Genomic DNA, 24,198 nt, shown 5'->3' with positions numbered 1-24,198 from the left:
CTGTCTACACTAGATGCGGCGAGAGGCGACGCGACACAACAAATTCCCAACGTTAAACTGATCACGCGTTATATTTCTGACGCACTTCAGTAGCTCGGCGGGGGAGATCGATGAGGCGGACCGGGAAGATGCGGGGGACTTAGTTACGTTTTTTTGCGCTTTATTTGGTAATATTTAAAATGAATGTGAATAAAATAGTATCAGTAATACATTTTGGCGCCCCTATGGATGAGTGGCGCCCCTAGCATTTGCCTATTTCGCCTATGCCACGGGCCGGCCCTGCTTGTTGACTTCGATTGGCAAAATATTGAAGACTTGTTCTGATTTTCAGCATGTTTACATTTTTAGCCATGTTAAATACACGGGATGAATTCAAACACATTTGTAAAATGTACTTTTTAGTAAATGTTAAACAGTTAAACAATTAAACAGCATATTTTAATGACAAATGTTCATGAAGACTTATAAATTTTTGGGGGGTAAAAAACATATAGTTTACAGTGCTGTAGTGGTTTTTCATTATTTAATCATCAGTTACACCTGTTGTTAATTTCATTAATTGCTTTGTCTTTTTAAACTCTGTGTCTGGTTTGGTTGTTTTGTTCCTTTGTTTTCTGAGTATTTGGAGTTCCGTGTTAAATAAAACTGACCGCTGTGATTAGATCCGTTTCATCAACTTTATTGCAACCTTACCTATGGCATGTAGATTCAAATCAAATTAATTTTGTTTAAAGTAAATTAAGCTAAACTCAAATTGAAAAAAAATATATAATTCTGTAATAGGAAATCAATTCTAATACTGTAAATAAAAATACGGTACTTGTACTGTAAATGAAAAACAGTATTCATACTGTAAATAATACAATATACAGTATTATTACTGTAAATGAAAATACGGTATTGTACTGTAAATAAAAATACAGTATGAATACTGTAAATATCAATACAGTATACATTATTATTACTGTAAATTAAATTACAGTAATTATACTGTAAAAACTTTTACAGTAACTTACTGGCATCCAGCTGCCAGTAAGTTACTGTAAAATTTACAGCAACCTTTTTACAGTGTAGGATCAATAAGAGTATTGATAAGTATCAGTGATAAAGTCATTATTAAACTACACCCTTCCCTAATGATAAGACAATCAAATATTTTAATAATTGGTTACATTGTTCATTGATTATATTTGATCAATGAATTGATGTGTTACATTTCTGTACTAATAATTAGTTAACACTTTACATAGTTCAAAATGTGTTGGCTTAGTGTTTGTAAAAGGTAACACTGAATAAATGCTGATTAATAAATGAATGCAGTTTGGTTTTGGGCCATTTTCTATTAGAATTTATTAGGGATTTGTATTGGTTTCTATTACATATAAGTATTGATCCATAAATGTATTAACTAAACTAAACAAATGTATTTATACGGTTTTACAGCAGAGAATGAATGTTTCTATGTGGATTTCAAATTTATGGAACAAGCTCAATTTCATTCCCCGGACTAAAGGTGAGAAGTATATTTAAATAAAGGTGTACGTGGTTGGTCGAAGGACGTATGTCACGTTCCAGCGACATACCACAATAACGTCGCCACGACGATTATGGGAATCACAAAGTTACGTCCCTGGAACGTTATTTGGTACGTCGCTGCGACTAATATGGTCCTTTGAGGTTACGTCCTCACAGGCTCACAACATACCAGGTTGGACGTTGAGACGCGCTAGTCACATTCCTGCAACGTACCACTATAACGTCGCCACGACGATTATGGGAATCACAAAGTTACGTCGCTGGACCGTTATTTGGTACGTCGCTACAACGAATATGGTCCGGTCCGGTTAAGTCTTCACAACGTAACTGTGTTAGCTGGGCAGGACGTCAAGTTCTTTTTTTTTATGAATGGAAATCCCCTTTAATATAAATGTAGCCTAATTTATTTTATTTTTTGGGGGAACTGTCATTTGTGAGTTTAGTATCTGGGCAGTTCAAGAACAATGTCTATTCAGCACCATGGAGACTTCCCCAAATCATTCCAGTCTTCCAGAAAATTCAAACGCTTTTTCCCACACAGCCGCTCACATCCGGGACTTTCGTCATTTCGTGTATGTGCAGACGATAGATCTTCTGAAGTAGTATGATGTGAAATTTAGGATAAAAGATTGATATTCAACCATGTAAAGATAGGCCTACCTGAAGGGGATTCCTGACAGAAACAGCTGTATTTGTCTTGATACGTCTTTAAATGGCGTGTTTGATATAAGTAGTAGGCGGAGCCGCCAAGCTCGCGAGCTCAGGATAAACTGAAGCATTTCAGTCGAGCGGAGGAGAGCGAGCTCGGGATGCGCGGATTATCCCACTACACTGGATTTGACCTCAGCATCACTCCATCCGCGCTCCATCACTCGCAACGTGGATTTAACGTTTTTTTTTTTCTCGAGACATTTTGTTGAATAAATTGGATTTTCTATCGGTGGAGTACAATCTTCATCATATAAGGTAAACGCAGAACTACTTTAAGAGATTTAGAGTTTTACAAATGCGTTTAGACATTAACTTACATCACAGTATGTCATATTATCATATATCTGCCATTTGTGTAGCCATAAACGCATTTATTTTTCGTGTATTTGCTCTGGGATAGCGATATTCTTCTAAAGATTACAGAATGAAAGAAACGGACACATTCTATTTATTTTATCCTATAATTCCCGTTTACTAAACATTTATGAAATAATTCATGGATGTTTGAGATCTGCTGTCATTACTCAGAGAGGAGACTGAAGGATGCATGCAGCAGTCTGAACATGATCACCTCTCTCTCTCTCTCTCTCTCTCTCTCTCTCTCTCTCTCTCTCTCTCTCTCTCTCTCTCTCTCTCACACACACACGCACAAACACACACTCTCCCTCCCACCCCCCCTCCCTCCCCTTCGTTAATAGTGCAAAACTTTTATGGTCCTTATAAATGGTAAAAAGAAAAAGAAAAATAGCCCATGTAGCAAATTAACCCTTTAAAAGGCAGGGATATGAAAATATTCCAGACAAATTTATTTACTGGGGCACAATCATTTAATTTTCTTTCTTCAGTATATTGCTTATATTTCCAACGTCACAGGTTTTATCTCCTATATTAATAACACGTGAAAGATCTGAACATCAGGGTCAAGGTCAGCAGCCTTCCGATGATATGATGCCATGTAACTTTTAAATAATGATGGCATGGTTTTACACCAAGTCATTTGACCTGAAAATGTCTCCTATGGAATACCAGAAGAGATGTTTGCCAGAATGTCTGAGCTGCTCTAGATGGACAAACACTGTAAAGCATCATACAAGTAGTCCACATCATAAAAGACCTGTGCATGCATTACAGTTTGTTGGCCATATGTTAGCTGCTTGGCAGTCTTTCATTTAATGGAAAAGACAAGCATCGACATTCTGCTATAAATAACTGCTTTAGTGTTCCACAGAAGAAAATAAGTCAGGTTTTGAAAGACAAGAGGGTGAGTAAATGATGACAGATAATTTTTTGGGGGTAAACTATTCCTTTAATTGGGAATCCCATCTGAAACACAGTGTGTGATGAAAATGTTCTATTCCACAACATTAATGTTACACTGCAGGTTTCTACAGCTTGCTCATTTGTTGTTCTTTGTGAACGCATGTCAGGAGGTATTGGATGACTTGATGTCAAATTGCCTTTTCGATAAGAGAAATTGAGATTTTGATAATTTTAGAGACATTTGCAGGAGAAACCCAGCTGAGATTGACACGACTTTAGAGAAAGCACATATGGAGACATAATCAGCATATTTATTGGTTGTTTCCTGTACCCAGTGTCTTGGCCTTGCTCACATAAAACATGCTGGATCATTCAAATCATTCAAGGCAGATGGAAGATTTTTCCTCTGATAGTTGAGTACGCTTTTCGTGTTCTATGTCTTTTGGGAACCAAATGCAATACTTATTCTGTTTGTGTGAATTTTCAATGGATTACAGAACATTTTAAATAGGATTTGCTTATTCTCAAAAATCCTGTCCAAATGTTTTTTGAACACAAATCCTCATAGACTATACTGTTTGGAGAGTTCTGAGATCTATATCAGATCTAAATAATTTGTAACACAATAAGTCACTCTGTATTATGTTTGTAATAAATCCTCCGTGTGATTGCTGCCAGACCAATGGCAGTTGTCATGTGCCGTGTGTGAGGATCGGGTTTAAAGCCAGCCCGTTTGCAGTAAAGCAGACTTAACAGGAAGTCCTTCTGAAAACCTGCTCTCCATGATACCTTGCCTATTAGTGGGGCATGCTTGGTAAATGTCTCGACCGGCCACTGTGTTCTGCTCGGCTCACCCTTTTCTCATTTCTTCTCAAATCTTGTGGAGCGCTCATTCTCTATTGAAACACAGACAAGACCCACTATCGCTCAAGGGACGGTCCACGCATTGGTGTTGGTATCAGTTGCCTTAATTCAATAGCTGGCTGCCAGGGAGAGATTAACTATTCAGGGCAGGTAGTTAAAGGGACTATTGTGTTGCACCGCTGTGGAACAGCTACTATTGAGGGGGCTTTTGTCTCTTGGGGCTTCATGCCAAAGAAACAGCCAGGGCAGGGAGGGATGGAATTCTACACACACGTACAGTATCTGTCCGACAGACATCTGTCAACTGACCGCGTGTGTTGTAAATACTCAGGTGTCGTAAACACCAAATATTTGACCGTGGCTTTTGTGACTACTTGTATTTGCCTAAACGCAAATGCAGTTTTAAAAATGATAAATTTTAATTGTGATTGTTCTATTTTTGTTATTAAATAGTTGTATGAGCTTTATTTTTGAGTAAAAGGTTAAAAAATATGTTTAACGCAATAACAATACACATTTTTACTGTGAAGGCCCATTTATATTATGTGTGAAAAAAAATAAGCATCATATTAAAAAGGTATGACAAAATAATATGCAAATCGTTTTTTTTGTCATTGTTCAAAAGCTGTCAGTTGAATAAATGAATCATAATTAAACATAACTCAAAACCTCACAAAACCCTCTCTTTTTCTGAGGGAACACGTAGGTGTAAGGGAATACAAAGGTGCCCACTGTATGTAGTATATTTGTCTGTATATTTAATGTACATAATGAACCTAATGAAAATGTCTGTCTTTTTTTTTCTCTTCACAGATCAGGCAAAAAAAAGGCCTAATGTGGCCATTAACATGTGGCGATATAATAGAATCAAAAGCAATATGGAGCATCTCTGTTTTAATCCAGGAAGTCGACTCAAGGGAGCATCATCTGTAAAGCCTCTCTAATAGATAAGTAAATCTAAGCAGTTGTCCAATCTTAAGGCTGTACAGTCTGTTTGGAATTCATTCTGGTACCCCTAAACAGGATTTAGGATAGCATGTGTCAAGAGCCTCAGTGACCTTCTTCGCCCATAAAGGATTTGATGTTTCTTCAATGACCTCCACGTAATTTGCCAGAAAATAGGAATTTTATTTTGTTCATTGCAAGAGGATCATTTGTAGCATAATCACTGGTTACCATGCCTCCCCTTTGCCGGCCCCATTGTGTACTACTGCTGCTCAGCACCTTCCTGAGTCTTGGTTTGGGCCTGGAATTCACAGGCTTAGAGGGTCAGTGGGCACGTTATCTTCGCTGGGACGCTAGCACCAGAAGTGACCTCAGCTTTCATTTCAAAACAGCTGTATCAGACGCTCTGGTTCTCTACTTTGACGATGGAGGATATTGTGACTTCCTGCTCCTGAGCATTGACGAAGGCAAGCTAAAGTTACATTTTAGCGTGGACTGTGCTGAAACCACTATAACCTCTGGCAAAATGGTAAACGACAGTCGCTGGCACTTTGCAACCATCAGCAGGCACAACTTGCGAACAGTGTTGGTACTGGACGGAGAATCCAATATGGACGAGGTGAGACCGCAAAGGCAGTTCATGAAGATTGTCAGTGACTTGTATCTCGGAGGAGTGCCTCAAGACATTCGGACAACTGCCCTAACACTACAAACGGCGAAGGAGATGCCACCATTCAAGGGGATTATTACAGAACTGGCTTACGGGAATCAGGTTCCAACACGCATGGGAAGCCAAAATGTCCGGTTAGAGATGGAAGGCTTGTGTACAGAAAACCCCTGTGAAAATGGAGGCATTTGCAGCATGGCTGACGGTGAAACTTACTGTGACTGCTCCAAAACAGGATATGTAGGTCGTTACTGCAATGAAGGTAAGAATGTTTCTCCCACAACATTTAGCTTCGAGTCTTTGGGCAATAGTTGGGTGTAATTTATTTCCGTGATCTATTTACAAGGAAACCTAAACAAAAGATTAAAACAAATCTCAAAGTCAACATGGCATGGCATGCTCCGACTCTGAAATGACTTTTCTTGTTCGCTGATGTCACTTAATGTAGGCCATATCCCTGTTGAAAAAAACAGCATATACTGGTTAGGTATGTTTTGAAGCATGGCAGCTTGTTTGAGCTGGTTTTAGCTGGCCCTTAGCTGGTTTAAGCTGGTCAAGTGCTGGTCCTAAAATGGTCCTAAGAAACTAGCTCCAGCTCAGGGCCAGCTTAAACCAGCTCATGACCAACTAAGGACCAGCATAAACCAGCTCAAACCAGTTACCATGCTTCAAAACATACCTAACCAGGAAATGCTGCTTTTTTTCAACAGGGATAGACCATGAACAATGCTAACCAATACCTAAATAGCTATTTATTCACTGTTTTATTCAGAATGAAGTCCAGATTTGGGCTACATTCTGAAATAGAAAACCGACTGTTTACAGCTAATAGAATAAAGTCTTGGTAATATGTGTTTTCTAATTTTATAATTAAAATATTTAAAAAAAAATCTTTGAAATAAGATACATTCACTTAAGAAGCAACACTTCTCTTGACTGATTTGCAGATTTAAATAAAAGGAAGTGAAACAATATCCCAGTGCAGTAAGATAAAACACACATATTCAAGATTCATGTAACCAAGTCTTAATATTGTACGCAGTGTTGCCTGTACATTTATCTTGATATTTTTGCTGAAAAATCAGTTAAGAAGTAAAAACATTGGGAAGTAATTTTTACAGTTCAACAATTTTTTTTCTCTCTTTTTTTTAATGGTCGAACATCTAGTTTCACTGGAAATACATATGGAATAATAATAAATAATAACCCAAAATAAAATGGGTCTTGAATGCTGTGTCATGTTGACTTTAACATTGCCTGTTTGAAATCCTGTTTAATATATGTCATGTACCCCACCTCAAACACCTCCAATCACACTTACACAGACAGTGCATTTTAGCATAATTTCTCTCAATCATTTGTAAAACTATCATTGAAAATATATTGATTGCACAAACCATGCTAAGTATAACCTTAATATGATGATATGCAAAGGACCCAAAGAGTATTACATCTTGACAAAAGTCATTACATGAATTAAACGTGTAAAAGATAGTATACACACACTTTCAAGTGAAATATATATATAAGAAAATTATCTTTTACAAAAATAAAAATAAATAAATAAATAAAAAAGTTACTTGGACACCTGTTAACAGTTTGCATTTTCAAAAAATAGTTAGAAAAGTGAAGTTAGTAGAAGGTGCCAGTTGTTCTAATTCAATTAAATGTATAGGCTACCTTTTAAAGTGTGGCTTAAGTGTCCAGATAGTCTTTGGGGTCAGTAGAGCAATTAAAGGTGTCGACTTGGAAGACATATCAGGGTTTTTTTTAATTACATTTAATATTAACAATAATGTTTTGATTTTCAGTAATTATTTTGCTCATTGTATCATTTAAGAAATATGATCAAGTGATTGAGTGACAGTTTATGTCAGCAATGATTGCAATAATGTTACATATATTGTGTTCACCCTTTTCAGAGATATCCATCTTTGGTTTTTATTGTTTTATATAGTCATTGTTATGATCAAGTGATTGAGTGACAGTTTATGTCAGCAATGATTGCAATGATGTTACATATATTGTGTTCACCCTTTTCAGAGATATCCATCTTTGGTTTTTATTGTTTTATATAGTCATTGTTATAGGTAAAATGATAATTTTTCCCATTAAATATCCAGATCCTGCACATGTTACAGACAATGGAAGGTACACCACAATTTCAAGAGTTGAACCTTTTGAACTGAGATTAGGATTTCTATTACCTTAAAAAAGTAAATTTCTTAATTGTAGTCAGTTTCTTCTTTCTACTGCACTTTAGTGTTGAGACCTATTTGGAATTACTCTCACTGAATACTTACCAGCAGGTATTAAAATATAAGTCTCAAAACTGATTATACTTTCCGAATGCACACTGAATTGCCAAGAGACTTTGGTGCTGTGGTTATGAAAGATTACTCTTTTCGTGTTGTGCCCGGTGTATAGTCTATAATTCCACAAGCATCTCCATTTGTTCAGGGCATGAATATAAAAGGATCTTTAGGCAGGGAATCAGTATACCCAAATCTGAATGCCTGACTTAAAACCCAAGCCATAGACTGATCACACCAGCCATGTGCTGCTGTGCTCCTTTATAAAGATTAAGAGATAGTCCTCAGTGACAGCGACAGGAGATTAGGCTGTATGATCAGATCACCTTTGGATCAGTAGGGGCGCTCAGGGCTGGAGGGCCAGTGAAGGATGTTTCTACATCTCTGGCCTTCTGGCGACCAGCAGGCTTAAAAAAGTGCCCTTAATGAGGAGCCAGTCAGCAGCTGCTCAAGGGAAAACTGATGTGATAAATGAAGAGCTAGTGGACCTCTAATCTCAGAGCAAAGGTTTTGCTCGGCCCGTCCTATGCTTTGACCGTAGGCGTGGCTGTCAGGGCCATCATCAGACCCCAGTCGTGTCCACAGATTAATGGACGTGTCTGATAACGGATTGCACTGCTGAGCTGTGGGATCGTTCTGTAATTAGGGGTGGAACAAAAGAGAAATGGCTAATTCGCTGGTGGGCGTTGGGGGCAAATTATGGGCTTAAACTTGGACTGACATGCTCCCAGCACCTCGCAGTGTAGTTGTGTTTATTTGGGGGAATTCACTAAGAATAAATGTATAGCGTAGCGCTTATTTTTGCATGCTATTGGTGTTTTTTTTGTAAATCACGTAATTGTGCAAACAATGGCCAAAAAGCTGTGCTAAATGTAACGTGTACAATTCCATAGTTAAGTAGTTTGCAAGCTGGTTCTAAATTGTGGAGGATGTAGCAGACTATACCCGTTCTCTAAAATGTGCTTGACTTTAATTTTGTATTACAGTATATGAAATTGTATACAATATCATTTTTACCATGCCTTCATCATTTAGTTTTGCTACTTTTCAAATTCCTTTTATGTATTATTGTTTTAGGTCCCAGTGCCTGATCTTCAGTTGTAGAATATGAAAATAAAAATAGTTTGAAACTATATTTTAAACAAAGACTCAAGTAAGCATAAACCATTTTTGCTTACTTGAGACAAGATGCTGATCAAGAGATATATTACTGAATATTATATTGTTTGCCATTTTTACAATAAAGCTGTAATTAATAATATATAAAATAATAATTTGACCAATAATGTAAAAAGTGTGAAAATATTGCATGTAATAAAGATACATTAAATGGTACAGTTGCTTGGCTATAGTATGAAATTATCCTTAGTAGGACGTTTGATCAAACGTGATTTCCACCATTTTTTTATTTACTCCACAGAATGCATCTTTTGAGATGCAGTGGTAATGACACCGTGGTGGGAATTTTGATGGGTTTTAAAAAACCTTTTAAAAAATATAGATAACCAAGATGCAATGTTTAATCATGTTTGAAACTTGACTGTCTAGTGTAGTGAATTAGTCTTTTAGTGCTGGTGCAATTTAACAGTCAAATACAGAATGCACCAAAGTAACAGATGTGAGCTCAGAAATAATTTAATGTTTGCCCTTATATATAGGCAATCAATTGAGCGATACAGGCAATCTGTCCAACCTGCACTTGTTTTACATGTAAACAGACATGGCAACAGGCTAGCAAAGACCCTCAGAGCATGCAGATGGCACAGGAAAGCAGACTGCATACCTCAGTGTGTATGAAAGCGCTAGACGGGCCACACCACCACAGCAGGAGCACAACTGCCAGTATTATCATGTAGAAATCTGTCTTAAACTGCAGGCAGATTAAAACAATATGCGTTTAGCTGTAAAACACATGTTCAGTCTGCCCTGACGATGTGGATCAGAGGGTATCATTGGCAAACTGTGCCACAGCATTTAGTTATTGACATCACAGAAACCACATAACACACATACACAAACACTTTACTGCTACAAAATATTAAATGCTTTGATGTTTCTGTGCTTGTCGCATTTTAGACGCATCCATTAGCTTTACATCTGTTTAATCTCTGTTAGTTTATTTGCAAGACACTGCATTATAAAGAAGTGTTGTCACTCAGTAATGATGCTTTAATTACTAAGAGACTCAGAGAAAAATAAAAATTTTCCTGTGATTAGCTGCACCTTATTTTCTTCACTTACGAGCTACACATTTTTATCCTGGCCTTTTACAAGATAAGAAGCAATTAATGCTGAACAGCATGCAAAAAAATGTCAAAACAATTGCTGTGGGCTTAGCTGTGAGGATTAATACATATACATGGAAATATGACAGTTACTATAATCTTACTACAAAAGTAGGTCAATAAAAAAAGTGAAAAGGGACTAGCATCCTGATTCAGGCACGCAGGGCATTTGTGTCTCTTGACCCAATGCAGGCAAATGTTGGGATGAAATGTTCGGGTATGAAAAATAGAGCAAAGGATTAAAGCTGAGCAGCATGTCATCAAGAGGGATATGGTCACGTGAAGGCAATAAACCCTCTTTCTCTCTCGCTCAATGCTTCAAGTAACCAGCCAAAGTGACACTGTCTGGAAATCCGATTCTGCCCTCTTCTGTGTTTTTATTTAACAGTGGAGGCAGGGGTATTGTTCTAAGAGGCAGCCATTTTGTTGATAAAGGATGCAATGTTGTATAGTCGAAACCAGTGTATAAGTCAGAGTCCAGACTGAACCTGAATAGGTTGAGTCCAAGTCAAGATGGGTACCAGAATAGAGTTCAGTGTGTCTAGTCAAGACAGGGCTAAACGATTCAGACAGTGTAATTATGCTTTCCTCTGGGATGAATTAAGCCTGGTTTTGCGTCAGTGTCACACGAACCGTCGCAGCTCACACATGGTGTACTCCAGTCCAGAGAAACGACAGCACAGAGCAGATCATATGCACAAGTCGGCACAGACCACAAAAAGTATTTATGTTGTAGAGTCCGAGTTCATGAAAATATGGTCCTGTACAGATTTATGTACTACCAGGGCTTGACATTAACACCTGCCAACCCGCCATTTGGTCTCATTGTGAAAATGTACCTCTGGCAACGTTTTTGCAAACCGCCAAAATACGTACCAATATGTACATATCTCTGCAGTTTCAAAGTGAAATGAACACTAGAGGCAGTAAAACAGCAAGCACTTTTTATCGTTTTTTTTTTTCCATGTAAATGAATACATTTTGGAGTTTGCGTCACTTAATCTGCTCCATATGCTCGGCTTTTTTTTATATAATAAGTTTGCTCAGTAGCTCAGCTGGTACAGATTTGTACTTGTAATAATGAAAGCTCAGGTACGAATCCCGTGAAAGACAAGTCATGATAAAAGAGCTCAAAGATGAGTTCACAGAAGCTAACAAGACATGGTTAATATTGTATTTTTGTCACATTTGCTTTTGTTAACACTATCGGTTAGGTTTAGGGTTTAGTGTAGGTGTACATTAAAAAAACAATGTCACAAAACGTCAGATTGACGCTCATCTGTTCCGGGAAAAAAATGAAGCTTTTGGCGGCACCCAGTGGACATATCACTTTGAAACTGCAGTGATATGTACATATTGGTACGTATTTTGGGGTTTGCAAAAACGTTGCCAGAGGTACATTTTCGCAATGAGACCAGGCTGCATGTAACACAGTCACTCCCACTAGCCCCTTTGGCGGGTTGAATTTTATTGTAGTTTTCTCAAAAGGCATCTGTTATAATCGTGTTGCGCATTATAAACAATATCCATATTTGCAAGTTTAGGGACGTCTCTAAAGTTACATATGACATTGGTATAAATGTTTCTAACTTCAATAGCATTTAAAGAGAATGACTAACAGTCATAAAACCAACTATAAACTGTTCATCTAGGTGTCTGGTTTAATGCACATCTTTAAGATTTTTGATATTTGATCAAATAAACTGTAAAATCACATGAAAATATGGATATGTATTTCACTAGGCTACTGTAGGGGCTCACACACAAAATATGCTAGATTTAAATGTGTCATTGCTGATAACACTGATGAGAATATTGCTTGAGAATAACTTATATTCTTATTTTTTCAGACAAGCAACTGTTAGTGTTTCAGATTAAGGAGCTCTACACACAACCTTATCAGAGCTACATAGGCCTACTTGATGACCTGTCATGTTATACATTTCATGTAGACTTGATTTGAGTGTGTACAGTGGTCCTTTACATATAGCCAACAACAAATTGCCAACAACAAGATTTTGGCCAGTAAAAATGCTGAGTGGCTACTGGCTAGTAACCACTAGCCACAGTGGCTGGGTGAGGAAAAAAGTTAAATGTTCAATGTCAAGCCCTGAGTACTACAATACTGGAAAGAAGAAAGATAAGCTAGTTAAAAAGTCTGGTGGGGACACAATTACCCAGTATCCTTAACACAGCATATGCTGGTCGATTCAACTTTGCAATTAAACTTAGACATGAAACATCAGACTGTCTCTGTCGATTAAATTTACCAAAAGTGCTGTAAGCTAAGAAACCCAGCGAATCCTAAAAGCTTGACAAGTGTGCCCTAAAAGCCTGTTGTAAATGTATTAAGCCAGACAGACCAGCTATTATTGAATAAATAAACTGATCATCCTCTGGTTCCAACCCTGAAAGGACGACAGGAAAGAGACAAAAAGCTCAGGAAAACAGACTCAAGCGAACTGATGGAGATGTCTGATTTTCCGTGGCCTTCAGAAGATCCATAGGATTTTTTTCTAGCTAGAAAGAAAGGAGGCTTATGGGAATGTTAACTAGGGTGCGCATAGTAACGCATTTTTGCCATGCTTTTGCTCATTTTAATGTAGCTAATTTAAATAGCTAATTTTAGGAATTATAAAAGATTTATTTTCTCATTTGTGAAAAAAATTATCAGTCATTGATTGCTTACTGTGACATGCTCAACGATGATCGATTAATTGCTTTTCTAACTAATTACCTCTGATAAAGCAGGGACAGACATGTTAGTTAAAAATATTTGTGCTAACTTTGCCTTGATATATAACATTTAGCTCAGCTGGTAGCACATTCTGCTCGCAACACCAAGGTCATGGATATAATTCCCAGGGAATATTACCAGAGTTCACACGTTCACACTTACAAATCGAGTAGAATGCTTATTTGGCATGCTGGGGGAGGGCTCCGAGCTCAGAATGTGGCCCGAACCCAGAGTACTCCCCCAGAGCTCTGGTTAGGATAGTAATCAGGCAAGTGTCAGGAGACGGGGTGGTGGAAAGATGCAGAAATAAACTGTCGAGGAACATAGGTGAGTCGGCTATGTATTTATAGGCCTCCTCTTATGCCCATTTGAACGTGCTCTTCCCGAACTTTGTTAATAAAACATCATAAAAAAATGAAAGAAAAGAAGATGTCTTGAATACAGTGCAAGTCGCTTTGGATAAAATCACCTGCCTAATGCATAAAATGTAAATTGGTAGGTTGTTGACCTTATTCCCAGGAAACACGGTGAAAAATTGATAAACGTTTCGTACAATCCTGCAAGAACATGTTTTTATAGATGTATACAGTGTATTAGATGATCTGAGTTTTTCTAAGTCCATCAGCATGCTTTGGTTTTATCTGCAGCTTTTTAAAATATGATTTAGCCTTGAGATTGATTATTTCTTTGATTTAAATTGGTTTGTCAGATTTAATTTAATACTGGTGATTCATTTTAGCTTTACACTGTCAAATGTCTGGTTTAAGGTTTTACAGTATGTGATTATTTGGTTGAACTGTGCTGTTCTTCTCTTGCAATCAGTGTGCATTCATTTAAACCGATTTATTCAGACGCATAAAACAACTTTGGATGATTTACTTGGATAGCTATACACACGAGTCTTCAGTGAGTGTAATTCTTTGTGTCCACAGCGTGTCCAGAAATCCACAAACCTCACAACCTCGTAAATCCACATAGTCCACGTCGGACAGCTGGTTTAGTAACCTGCTTGGATTTATGGCCTCATCCAGAGTATGTGAGGAACACTGTGGCATTCTGATACAATATCTCTGCAGCGACATTCTCTATGTGATGGAGTGATTTGATACAATAATGTCAATCTGTTTCTCTCAGAAAATGGAACAGATATTATGGACTTTTTCTTCCACAGGATTCTGTTTTTAATAGGCATGCACAGGGATATTCCTGATCCCTTGCATGACAAACCAGTCTGTTTATAGCTGAAAATGAAAGTTTTGCATGACAGCCTTCATGCAAAGTCAAAAGTGTGTCTAACAGTTGAACTTTCTCTGTCTTCCTTCCTCTTTGTGCCATCTTCTCAAAAGCTGTCAACAAAACTCCTGGTAAGTGAGTATTAGGCTGTGAAAACTCATCACATACTGTATAAAGGTTGGCAAAAGTCAGAGAAAGAGAATTCAAAATAATGTTCTCTTCACTTAATAGTCACTTTCACACATAAAGCCGTAAAACAGGACTCCAAATACCTTGTGCACGTACCCACATACCCTAGCGTACAGTTCAAGGGTTAGTTCACCCAAAAATGATCGCATAATTGACTCCCCCTCAAGCCGTTCCAAACTCCAAACTCAATTGTTATATTAAAAAAGATCCTGGCTCTGTCATGCTCTATAATGGGAGTGAATGGTACCCTAGATTTTGAAGCCCAAAAAAGTGCATCTATCCATCATAAAAGTAATCCACACGGCTCCAGGGGGTTAATAAAGGCCTCCTGAAGTGAAGCGATTGCATACGCTACTCCTCAAATCACTCAACTGTAACTTGACTCGCATACTCGATTACCGGAAGTTATAGTTCATAAAATGGGTCTTTTTCTTGCTTTGGATTTTTTCCTACTTTTTCTTACTATGGATTACTTTTATGATGAATGGATGCGCTTTTTTGGGCTTCAAAATCTAAAGTACCATTTACTCCCATAAAGCTTGGAAGAGCCAGGATATTGTTTTAATATAACTCCAATTGTGTTTGGCTGAATTTTTAGGTGAACCTTTAATTTAAATGTTTTTAATTTAAATGTCTCTATTAATAATTTTTCAGTAAGCTGTTTCAATGCAATCATTTAATAAATATGTTAAATGTATTACCATTAATAATAATTTGTATACAAAATTACAGCTAAATACATTATTATGGATGTTACTTTTGGCTATGAACTGTAAATTACACTGAATTTAAACTTGCTTGTGTGTAGTGTTTAACACCAGTACACTGGTCATTTCTTCCCAGCTTGCAATTCTCCTGACAGACGATCATAGTGTTTGTTGTCGTGTTGTACTTCAGCACACTATCGCAGTGCTGGCAGTGAACATAATCCTTGTTTGTAGTGAAATACTCCCACACCTCATTAAGTTGAGCTTATTCCATTTTTACAAGCCAAGGCTCTGTGTCGAGGAGGTGACAACGTGCAGCATAAGATATGCATGCTCTCTAGAAATCCATCAGAGTATTTAAAACAATTAATCAGTCATCTATTAATAATCATCAACACCCCTACTTCTATTAGCAAAATGGGAGAGCAAAATTTATTTGGAGGTGAATGTAAAGTTATTGCATTAGCTCCTTCAGATATTTGTGATTGAAAATTCGGAAACCTTCAATGTTGGCGAAATACTCTAATATAATGACTATTTACACATTTATATTTTCGGCAAAGGCTGTATGTGTGAAAGCGTAAAATTACTTACACATATGCTTATATTACATTAACTTATTACTATTAGGGCTGTCAATTATATAAAAATAACCAAATTAGTAACATTTTATGTTGATTAATAAACCGAAAAAAAAAAAAATTCACATTCCCTACAGTTCAAAAGTTTGGGGTTAGTAAGATTTTTTAAAATACTTTTATTCAGCAATGATGCATTAAATGGATCAAAAGTGACAGTAAAGCCATTTAAATTGTTACAAAAAAATCCTGAAAAAAGTATCACAGTTTCCATATTAATATGAAGCAGCACAACTGTTTTCAACATTGATAATAAGAAATGTTACAAGCGCACCAATCATCATATTAGGTGCGCTTTTTAAGAAAAAATATTTAATTGATATATAAAATATTTATATTTATATATAATATAAATTATAAAATATATATACAGTATATACATGTAAATATTTATTAAATATATACATGAATGAGTGTATTTATATATACACATAATAATTGCACACGGTACACACACATATATTATGTAAACACAAACTTTTTTTTTGGATGCGATTAATAGCAATTAATTGAGTTGACAGCACTAATACATATACATGTAGTTTAAATAAATACAAAGTTGTACAAAATTAATTGACAGCCCTGATTAATGTTAGCACATTTGTTCTGTATTAGAAAGTTTAGGGAAACAATATTATCAGTTTCTTTTCTTAATGAAGCTTTTTTTTATTGCAGAAAGCTTCAGCTTTAGTGTGATAGCCATGGTTTGTCTGTCAGCAAACTATGAGTGATTTCAATACCTGAACAGTATTGGTATTGGTGTTCTCAAGTTTTCTCTCTTTCTCTGTCTATCACTCATTTTCTTCCCCAAGGGTTCGCGCATATGGTGAAGTCTCCACAAGGTATGCTCTGCTTTAATTCTCTCATTGCACATTTTCCAATGTGTTTACATTGTTGTTGCGACTTCTCTTGCACGTGCATGCAGCTCCCTGCACTGCATCCTGATTTTTGATTGGCTCTGCCCTTGTGACACTGCATGATTATTGTCCTCTTGCTGAATTATGTAATTTCTCTCTGTGATACTGCGGTGAACTGACAGGTTAGGAGTGAGGTTTTCTCAGGTTTGACTCCCCCTGTAATGTTATAGCAATTCTCTCTCATACGTTAGACTACTACTGTACCAACTGACACATAATGTACAATCACTGATCTGCCCTCCATATTACTTAGATATCATTCATAGACTGGCAGAATTACTATGCAGCTATAAATAATATATTCCTGAGCTAAGTGGAACAGCTCTTCTCTGAACGAACGGTGCTGAAAGGAAGCAAAAGGACATACAGTATTAATAGAATGACTCCTTTTAAATAGTTTGAAAGATTTTTCTTTCTTAATGTGTGGTATGGGAATGATCTGCCCTGATGGCCTGCCACTATTGTTTTTTCACTGAGGAGCCGAACCAGTGACTCAGCCATGCAGTGATGGTACAGCAACTGTGGCTATGGGACGTACGTCTCCATTCCCTCCTTCAGGGAACAAGGGTTACCATACGTAACCGAGACGTTCCCTTTCAGTCGGTCATGAGACATTTTAGTCAAGTTTTAGTCAATGAAAATTGTATTTTAGTCTCTTTTTAGTAATGCAATTCTATTTAACCCAGTCAATATAGTATAAGTACGTATTATAGACAACACCAAAATCTTCTTTTAGCCAAACCCATTTCAAACAATGTTATCTTATTATATTATTGTTACCCTATAGACTCAAGAATACATCCATAGACACGGAAGACGCTCTGATTTGAAGTTACAACATATTTATTTTACCAACTAAACATGTTAGAAGTACACACACATACATTTAAATAAAATAAATAAAAACATTGAGATGTCTCTTAAGGTTTGTGGTGTTTTTTTCTGTGATTTTTGTGGCCACATTTCTCCCCATCTTTTTCCACAACACCCGTTTTATTTCCACTTCAATGTAATAAGAGTTTTTCCAAATGTCTTAATAAGAATAAATGCATATTTAATTTAATAATAGGGAAATAATATCCACATTATTATTTAAATCTGTTTAAAATTAGACCCACATTATAGTTAAAATGTTTTTCTGTCTTGTATTTTATCTCAAAATAAAGGATGTAATTTTATTCCACATAGAAATGAGCCGAAATAAGTGAATACAGCCTCTTATTCACTTATGAGGTAATCATAATGCTGCAGTTATTTTAACATATATAATTGCTGCCGTTATAACGGCTCATTTCAAATGTTTACGTGCTTTTCTTTCTTTCTTTTTTTTTTGAGTGGTGATGAAATATCTTGCTCTTGTAAATACTTGCCAATATTTCAGTAATACAAGTCTAGATCTTTAAAATGCATCCAAATAACAGCAAAGCACAACCGCACGGTGCTCTCCAGTGGCCAAAAAGGATATAAACAGTGAATTCTGAAGTGATATATTATTGAAAACTCAGAGATATGGATTCAGACGGCACCACACGACCTTGGTGTTTGTCAAACAGTAAGTTAGGTAATTCGGCCGGAGATTTTGACACGGGTGGTAGGAGAAAAACACTGATATTCTGGATTAAGACGACAATAAAATCACTGACTAGCCCCTGTAAATGATGAAAACACCTCACGACCGCAGGACAAACAATTACCGTCCAAATAGGGCTTACAAACCCCGGCGGCCGCCCATCGGTCCCGTTCACTCACCGGAGCTGCATCTTAAAATGCCGCGCGAGTGGGGCTTGAAGAGAGTGATGTCGCCTGCGTCTGCGCAGTGAGACCTGATGCAGCCCCTGAATGAGACGCACAGAAATACTGCAAAATAATAATAAAAACGCGACTTTTCGTCTCGTCTCATTTTCATCAACGAAAATGAAGAGACATTTTAGCATAGTTTTTATTTTGTGAACCACATTTAGTCTCGTTTTTATTCGTCATCGTCACATGACCAGCATTTACGTTGAGTCTCGTCTCGTTTTCGTCATGTGATAAAGGTTCGTTGACGACGATATTTAGTCATACTTTTCGTTGACGAAAGCAACACTAATATAGAGAACAATGGGCCATTGGCGTGCGAGATTTGCATCTCGCGCTCCGCCCCGCACTGCGGGTATAAACAGGAAGCGAGAGCAGCGCACTATTGTTTCTCACTAAGGAGCCGAACTAGTGACTCGGCCATGCAGTGATGGTACAGCAACTGTGGCGACGGGACATACGTTTCCGTTCCCTCCTTCAGGGAACGAGGGTTACCATACGTAATCGAGACGTTCCCTTTCAGTCGGTCATGTTCGACGTATGTCGGACGTCACCGACGAATTGGGATCCCTTTAGAAAACGCCACAGTTACTACCACTTCCAGCGCCCAGCGAAGTGCCCCTCAGACCCCGTCTGTTACGGGCGGGAAAACTCATGCAGGGAGAGTCACACTGCTGTTCCGCAAGACCCACTCAGCAGACTATTGGATAACGCTGGGAAGCGTGTCCGGAGGGCCGCTGCGGAAGCCACATCATGCCTGGAGGGAGTTACCATGCGGAGAATACACGTATGGACTGGCCTTGGGCAGTGCAACATACGGAAGTCCCAGGGGTGGCCCCGGCCAATTACGGCGGGAGAACAACACCGTACTGGGACGGCAGAGGAGCTCTGCTGAGGGAAAGACACAAGCTCGCCGTAGGGAGCTGTACCGTGAAAGAATACACATATGGGACCGCCGTGGGGGTCACAACATATGGAACCCAGCCTAACACAAGTGTCACCAATGCACACAAGTGTTAAACCTGGCGTCGGATGCTCCGCCACATCCGACTGCCGCGGGTTGCAGAGGACTTGACAGGGTTTGCCCATCTTTAGGGGAACTCGACTGGAGCAGATAAGCGCACGTATCCGTTCCATGGGGAAGGTAATGGCGAAGCAAGCCGACTCTAGAACAGGCACTCCGGTGTTACTGACTATGGGGAGCGAGCACACGGGAAGCTACCGGCTCTACACGCAGGCTATAGAATCTAGCGAACGTGTTAGGTGTCGCCCAGCCCGCAGCTCTACAAATATCTGTCAGCGGGGCGCCACAAGCCAGCACCCAGGAAGAAGCTACACCCCTGGTGGAGTGGGCTCTTAACCCGAGCTGGCAGGGCACGTCTTGGGTTTCATACACCAAGACGATGGCATCCACTATCCAGTGGGCAATCCTCTGCTTGGAGACAGGCTTTCCCTTCTGGATCCTCCGTAACAGACGAAGAGCTGCTCTGAGATCCTGAAGCTTTGCGTTCTGTCCACGGAAGTCCGCAGGGCGTGGACGGGGCAGAGAAAAGCTAGGGCTGGGTCTGCCTCCTCCGAAGGCAGCGCTTGCAGGCTCACCACCTGGTCCCGGAAGGGAGTGGTGGGAACTTTGGGCATATATCCAGGCCGGGGTCTCAGAATTACATGAGAGATACCAGGCCCGAATTCCAGACACGATTCGTCGACCAAAAATGCCTGCAGGTCCCCTACCCTCTTGCTGGAGGCCAATGCAGTCAGGAGTACTGTCTTAAGAGACAGAACTTTTAACTCAGCTGACTGCAAAGGCTCAAAGGGCGCCCTCTGCAATGCAGTAAGAACGTCTCGGTTACGTATGTAACCCTCGTTCCCTGAAGGAGGGAACGGAGACGCCACGTCGGAGTACCGACGAATAGGAATCTCGCTCGCGAGAGCCAATCTACTTCGAGTGTAACTAAACGAGCCAATGCACATTGGCATGCAATGATTGCACCAGGTGCTCATGCCACGCCGTGCGGGTATAAATGAGACACAGGTGATTGCATCAAATCAGCCTTTTGCTGAGGAACCGGGTAGGTAGACAGGCACCCCAGCAGGGTACAGAGGACATGGCGACGGGACGTGGCGTCTCCGTTCCCTCCTTCAGGGAACGAGGGTTACATACGTAACCGAGACGTTCCCATTCAGTCGGTCACTCTCGACGCCACGTCGGAGTACCGACGAATAGGAATCCCTACCAAAGCGCCATGGCTTCTGCCCCCATCCAGTGCCCTGTGTGAGCCACCTGAGCTCTCTTACCTGATGAGACGGGGCTCACACCGGGAAGTCCATCACCGCTGTTCCGCATGACCTGCTCAGTGATTATTGGATAACACTGGGAAAGCGTGCCCTAAAGAAGGGAACGCTGCGGAGCCCACACCGTACCCCGAAGGAGTTATGTGGAGTACAATGCTGAGCCGTAGCCCGCCAGGAGAAGGGGGCTCAGTCCCACTGCAGGGAAGGCTCTCCCAAGGGAAAGACACGGGCTTCCCGTAGGAGCGACCGTGGAAGAAAATATGGGATCCCCGCAGGGTCACTCATATGGCCCAAGCCCAATACCGGTTCTCAAGGATTCAGCGGCAAGGGGCCTGATGCCAGACGTTCCGCCACGTCTGGCACCGAGGGCGGTGGAGGACTCACAGAGTTTGCTTCTGGAGAAAATAAGCGCCGTAGCGCAGCAAGCCGACAAGAGCCGGGGCCTCTCAGTGCTTCTACCCGTTTGAGGTGAGAACACAGGAGGAGACCGGCTCTACACGTAGGCTATAGAATCTAGCGAACGTGTTGGGTGTCGCCCAGCCCGCAGCTCTACAGATGTCTGACAGCGAGGCGCCACGTGCCAGCGCCCAGGAGGATGCAACACTTCTAGTAGAGTGTGCTCGCACCCTGAGCGGACAGGGCACACCTTGTGCTTGGTAAGCCATGGTTATGGCATCCACTATCCAGTGGGCCATCCTCTGCTTGGAGACAGCCTTTCCCTTCTGCTGGCCTCCGTGACAGACAAAGAGCTGATCTGAGGTTCTGAAGCTTTGAGTTCTATCCACGTAAACCCGCAGAGCGCGGACGGGACAGAGCAAAGCTAGGGCTGGGTCTGCCTCCTCCGGGGGCAGCGCTTGCAGGTTCACCACCTGGTCCCTGAAGGGAGTGGTAGGAACCTTGGGCACATAGCCAGGCCGGGGTCTCAACACCACGTGGGTATCACCCGGCCCGAACTCTAGGCACGATTCGTCGACCGAAAATGCCTGCAGGTCCCCTACCCTCTTGATGGAGGCCAATGCAGCCAACAGCAAAGTCTTCATTGACAGAATCTTTAGCTCTGCTGACTGCAAAGGCTCAAATGGGGCATTCTGAAGTGCTCGGAGCACCAGAGCAAGATCCCAAGAGGGTATGGAGGGGGGGCGAGGAGGATTTAACCGTCTCGCTCCCCTAAGGAACCTGACGACCAGGTCGTGCTTCCCAACCGTCTTACCTTCTACATGGTCGTGATAGGCGGATATTGCAGCAACATAAACCTTGAGGGTGGAGGGCGACAGCCTACGCTCCAACCCCTGTTGCAGGAAGGAAAGCACAGACGCGATCGAACATCTTCGGGGGTCTTCTCGGCGAGAAGAACACCACTCGACGAACAGGTTCCACTTCAAGGCGTAAGCCTGTCTTGTAGACGGTGCTCGTGCCGAAGTGATGGTGTTAACTACCTCTTGGGGTAAGTCACCTAGAACCTCCGCGTCCCGTCCAGGGGCCAGACATGAAGCTTCCACAGGTCTGGACGCGGGTGCCAAAGGGTGCCCCGTCTCTGAGTCAGAAGGTCTTTCCTCAGAGGAATCGGCCAAGGAGGGGCTGTCGCGAGGAGCATAAGTTCTGGAAACCAGGTCCGGTTTGGCCAGTACGGCGCCACCAGTAGGACCTGCTCCTCGTCCTCCCTGACCTTGCACAGAGTCTGTGCAAGTAGGCTCACTGGGGGAAACGCATATTTGCGCAGCCCCTGGGGCCAGCTGTGTGCCAGGGCATCTGTGCCGAGTGTACCCTCGGTCAGCGAATAGAACCACTGGCAGTGGGACGTTTCTGGGGAGGCAAACAGGTCGACCTGTGCCACCCCGAACTGTCTCCAAATCAGCTGAACCACCTGGGGGTGGAGTCGCCACTCGCCTGGGAGCGCAGCTCGTGAAAGCTCGTCGGCCACACGGTTGTGCACACCAGGGACATGAACGGCCCGAAGCGACCTCAGACACTTCTGACTCCAGAGGAGGAGATGGCGGGCGAGTTGCGACATGCGACGGGAGCGCAGACCACCTTGTCGGTTGATATACGCAACAGTCGCAGTGTTGTCCGTGCGGACCAGTACATCTTTGCCCCGTAACCGCGCTTTGAGGCGGCTCAGAGCAAGATGCACTGCTAGCAACTCGAGGCAATTGATATGCCAATGCAGGTGCGGGCCCGTCCAAACCCCTGACACTGCATGCCCGTTGTACGTGGCTCCCCAGCCCATGGCAGAGGCATCCGTGAAAACCACAGCGTGCCTGGACACCTGTTCCAGGGGCACTCCGGCCCGAAGGAACGAGGGGTCTGACCATGGACTGAAGGACTGGCGGCAGGCCGGTGTGATGCTCACCCGGTGAGTGCCGCGTTGCCACGCCCATCTCGGGACTCGGCCGTGTAGCCAATGCTGAAGCGGTCTCATATGAAGCAGGCCGAGCGGTGTTACTGCCGCAGCGGCCGCCATATGCCCCAGGAGCCTCTGAAACTGTTTCAGTGGAACCGCCATCCTGCCTTGAAACGTGTTCAGGCAGCTCAGCATCGACTGGACACGCTCCTCCGTGAGGCGCGCTGTCTGTTCGACCGAATCCAACTCCATACCGAGAAAAGAGATCCTCTGCACGGGGGCGAGTTTGCTCTTTTCCCAGTTGACCCGAAGACCCAACTGGCTGAGGTGTCTGAGCACCAGGTCCCTGTGTTCGCACAACTGATCCTTGGACTGTGCTAGAATGAGCCAGTCGTCGAGATAGTTGAGGATGCGAACGCCCTGTTCTCTCATGGGCACAAGGGCCCCCTCCGTGACTTTCGTGAAGACACGGGGGGACAGGGACAGCCCGAAGGGCAGGACTCTGTACTGATATGCTCGACCCTCGAACGCAAAGCGCAGAAACGGCCTGTGTCGAGGAAGAATCGAGACATGAAAGTACGCGTCCTTCAGGTCGATCGCTGCAAACCAATCTTGGGGACGGATGCATTCGAAAATGCGTTTCTGCGTGAGCATCTTGAACGGTAGCTTGTGGAGGCTCCGATTCAGGACTCGCAGGTCCAAGATTGGCCGTAACCCACCGGTTTTCTTGGGTACAATGAAGTACGGGCTGTAGAAGCCGGTCTTCA

The 24,198-nt window shown here is 41.3% G+C and overlaps 1 protein-coding gene across 1 annotated transcript; it reads left to right on the top strand.

Annotated features, from left to right (window-relative positions):
- Positions 1-2,318: 2,318 nt before the first annotated feature.
- LOC307135325 (neurexin-3b-like) lies at positions 2,319-7,528 on the top strand. The gene is made up of 2 exons (XM_079831675.1): positions 2,319-2,502; positions 5,185-7,528. The coding sequence occupies exon 2, from the start codon at positions 5,549-5,551 to the stop codon at positions 6,302-6,304; it is 756 nt and encodes a 251-aa protein (XP_079687801.1). The 5' UTR covers positions 2,319-2,502; positions 5,185-5,548; the 3' UTR covers positions 6,305-7,528.
- The last annotated feature ends 16,670 nt before the right edge of the window (positions 7,529-24,198 follow it).

The sequence above is a fragment of the Gobio gobio genome (assembly GCF_949357685.1).
Source record: "Gobio gobio genome assembly, chromosome: 12".
NCBI lineage: Eukaryota > Metazoa > Chordata > Actinopteri > Cypriniformes > Gobionidae > Gobio > Gobio gobio.
Note: the sequence above shows the minus strand (reverse complement) of the source record. Positions and strands in the feature narration are given on the sequence as shown.

Bases quoted from the DNA above. Each gene is read 5' to 3' on its own strand.
- LOC307135325 (XM_079831675.1), top strand. From the start codon at position 5,549: ATGCCTCCCCTTTGCCGGCCCCATTGTGTACTACTGCTGCTCAGCACC.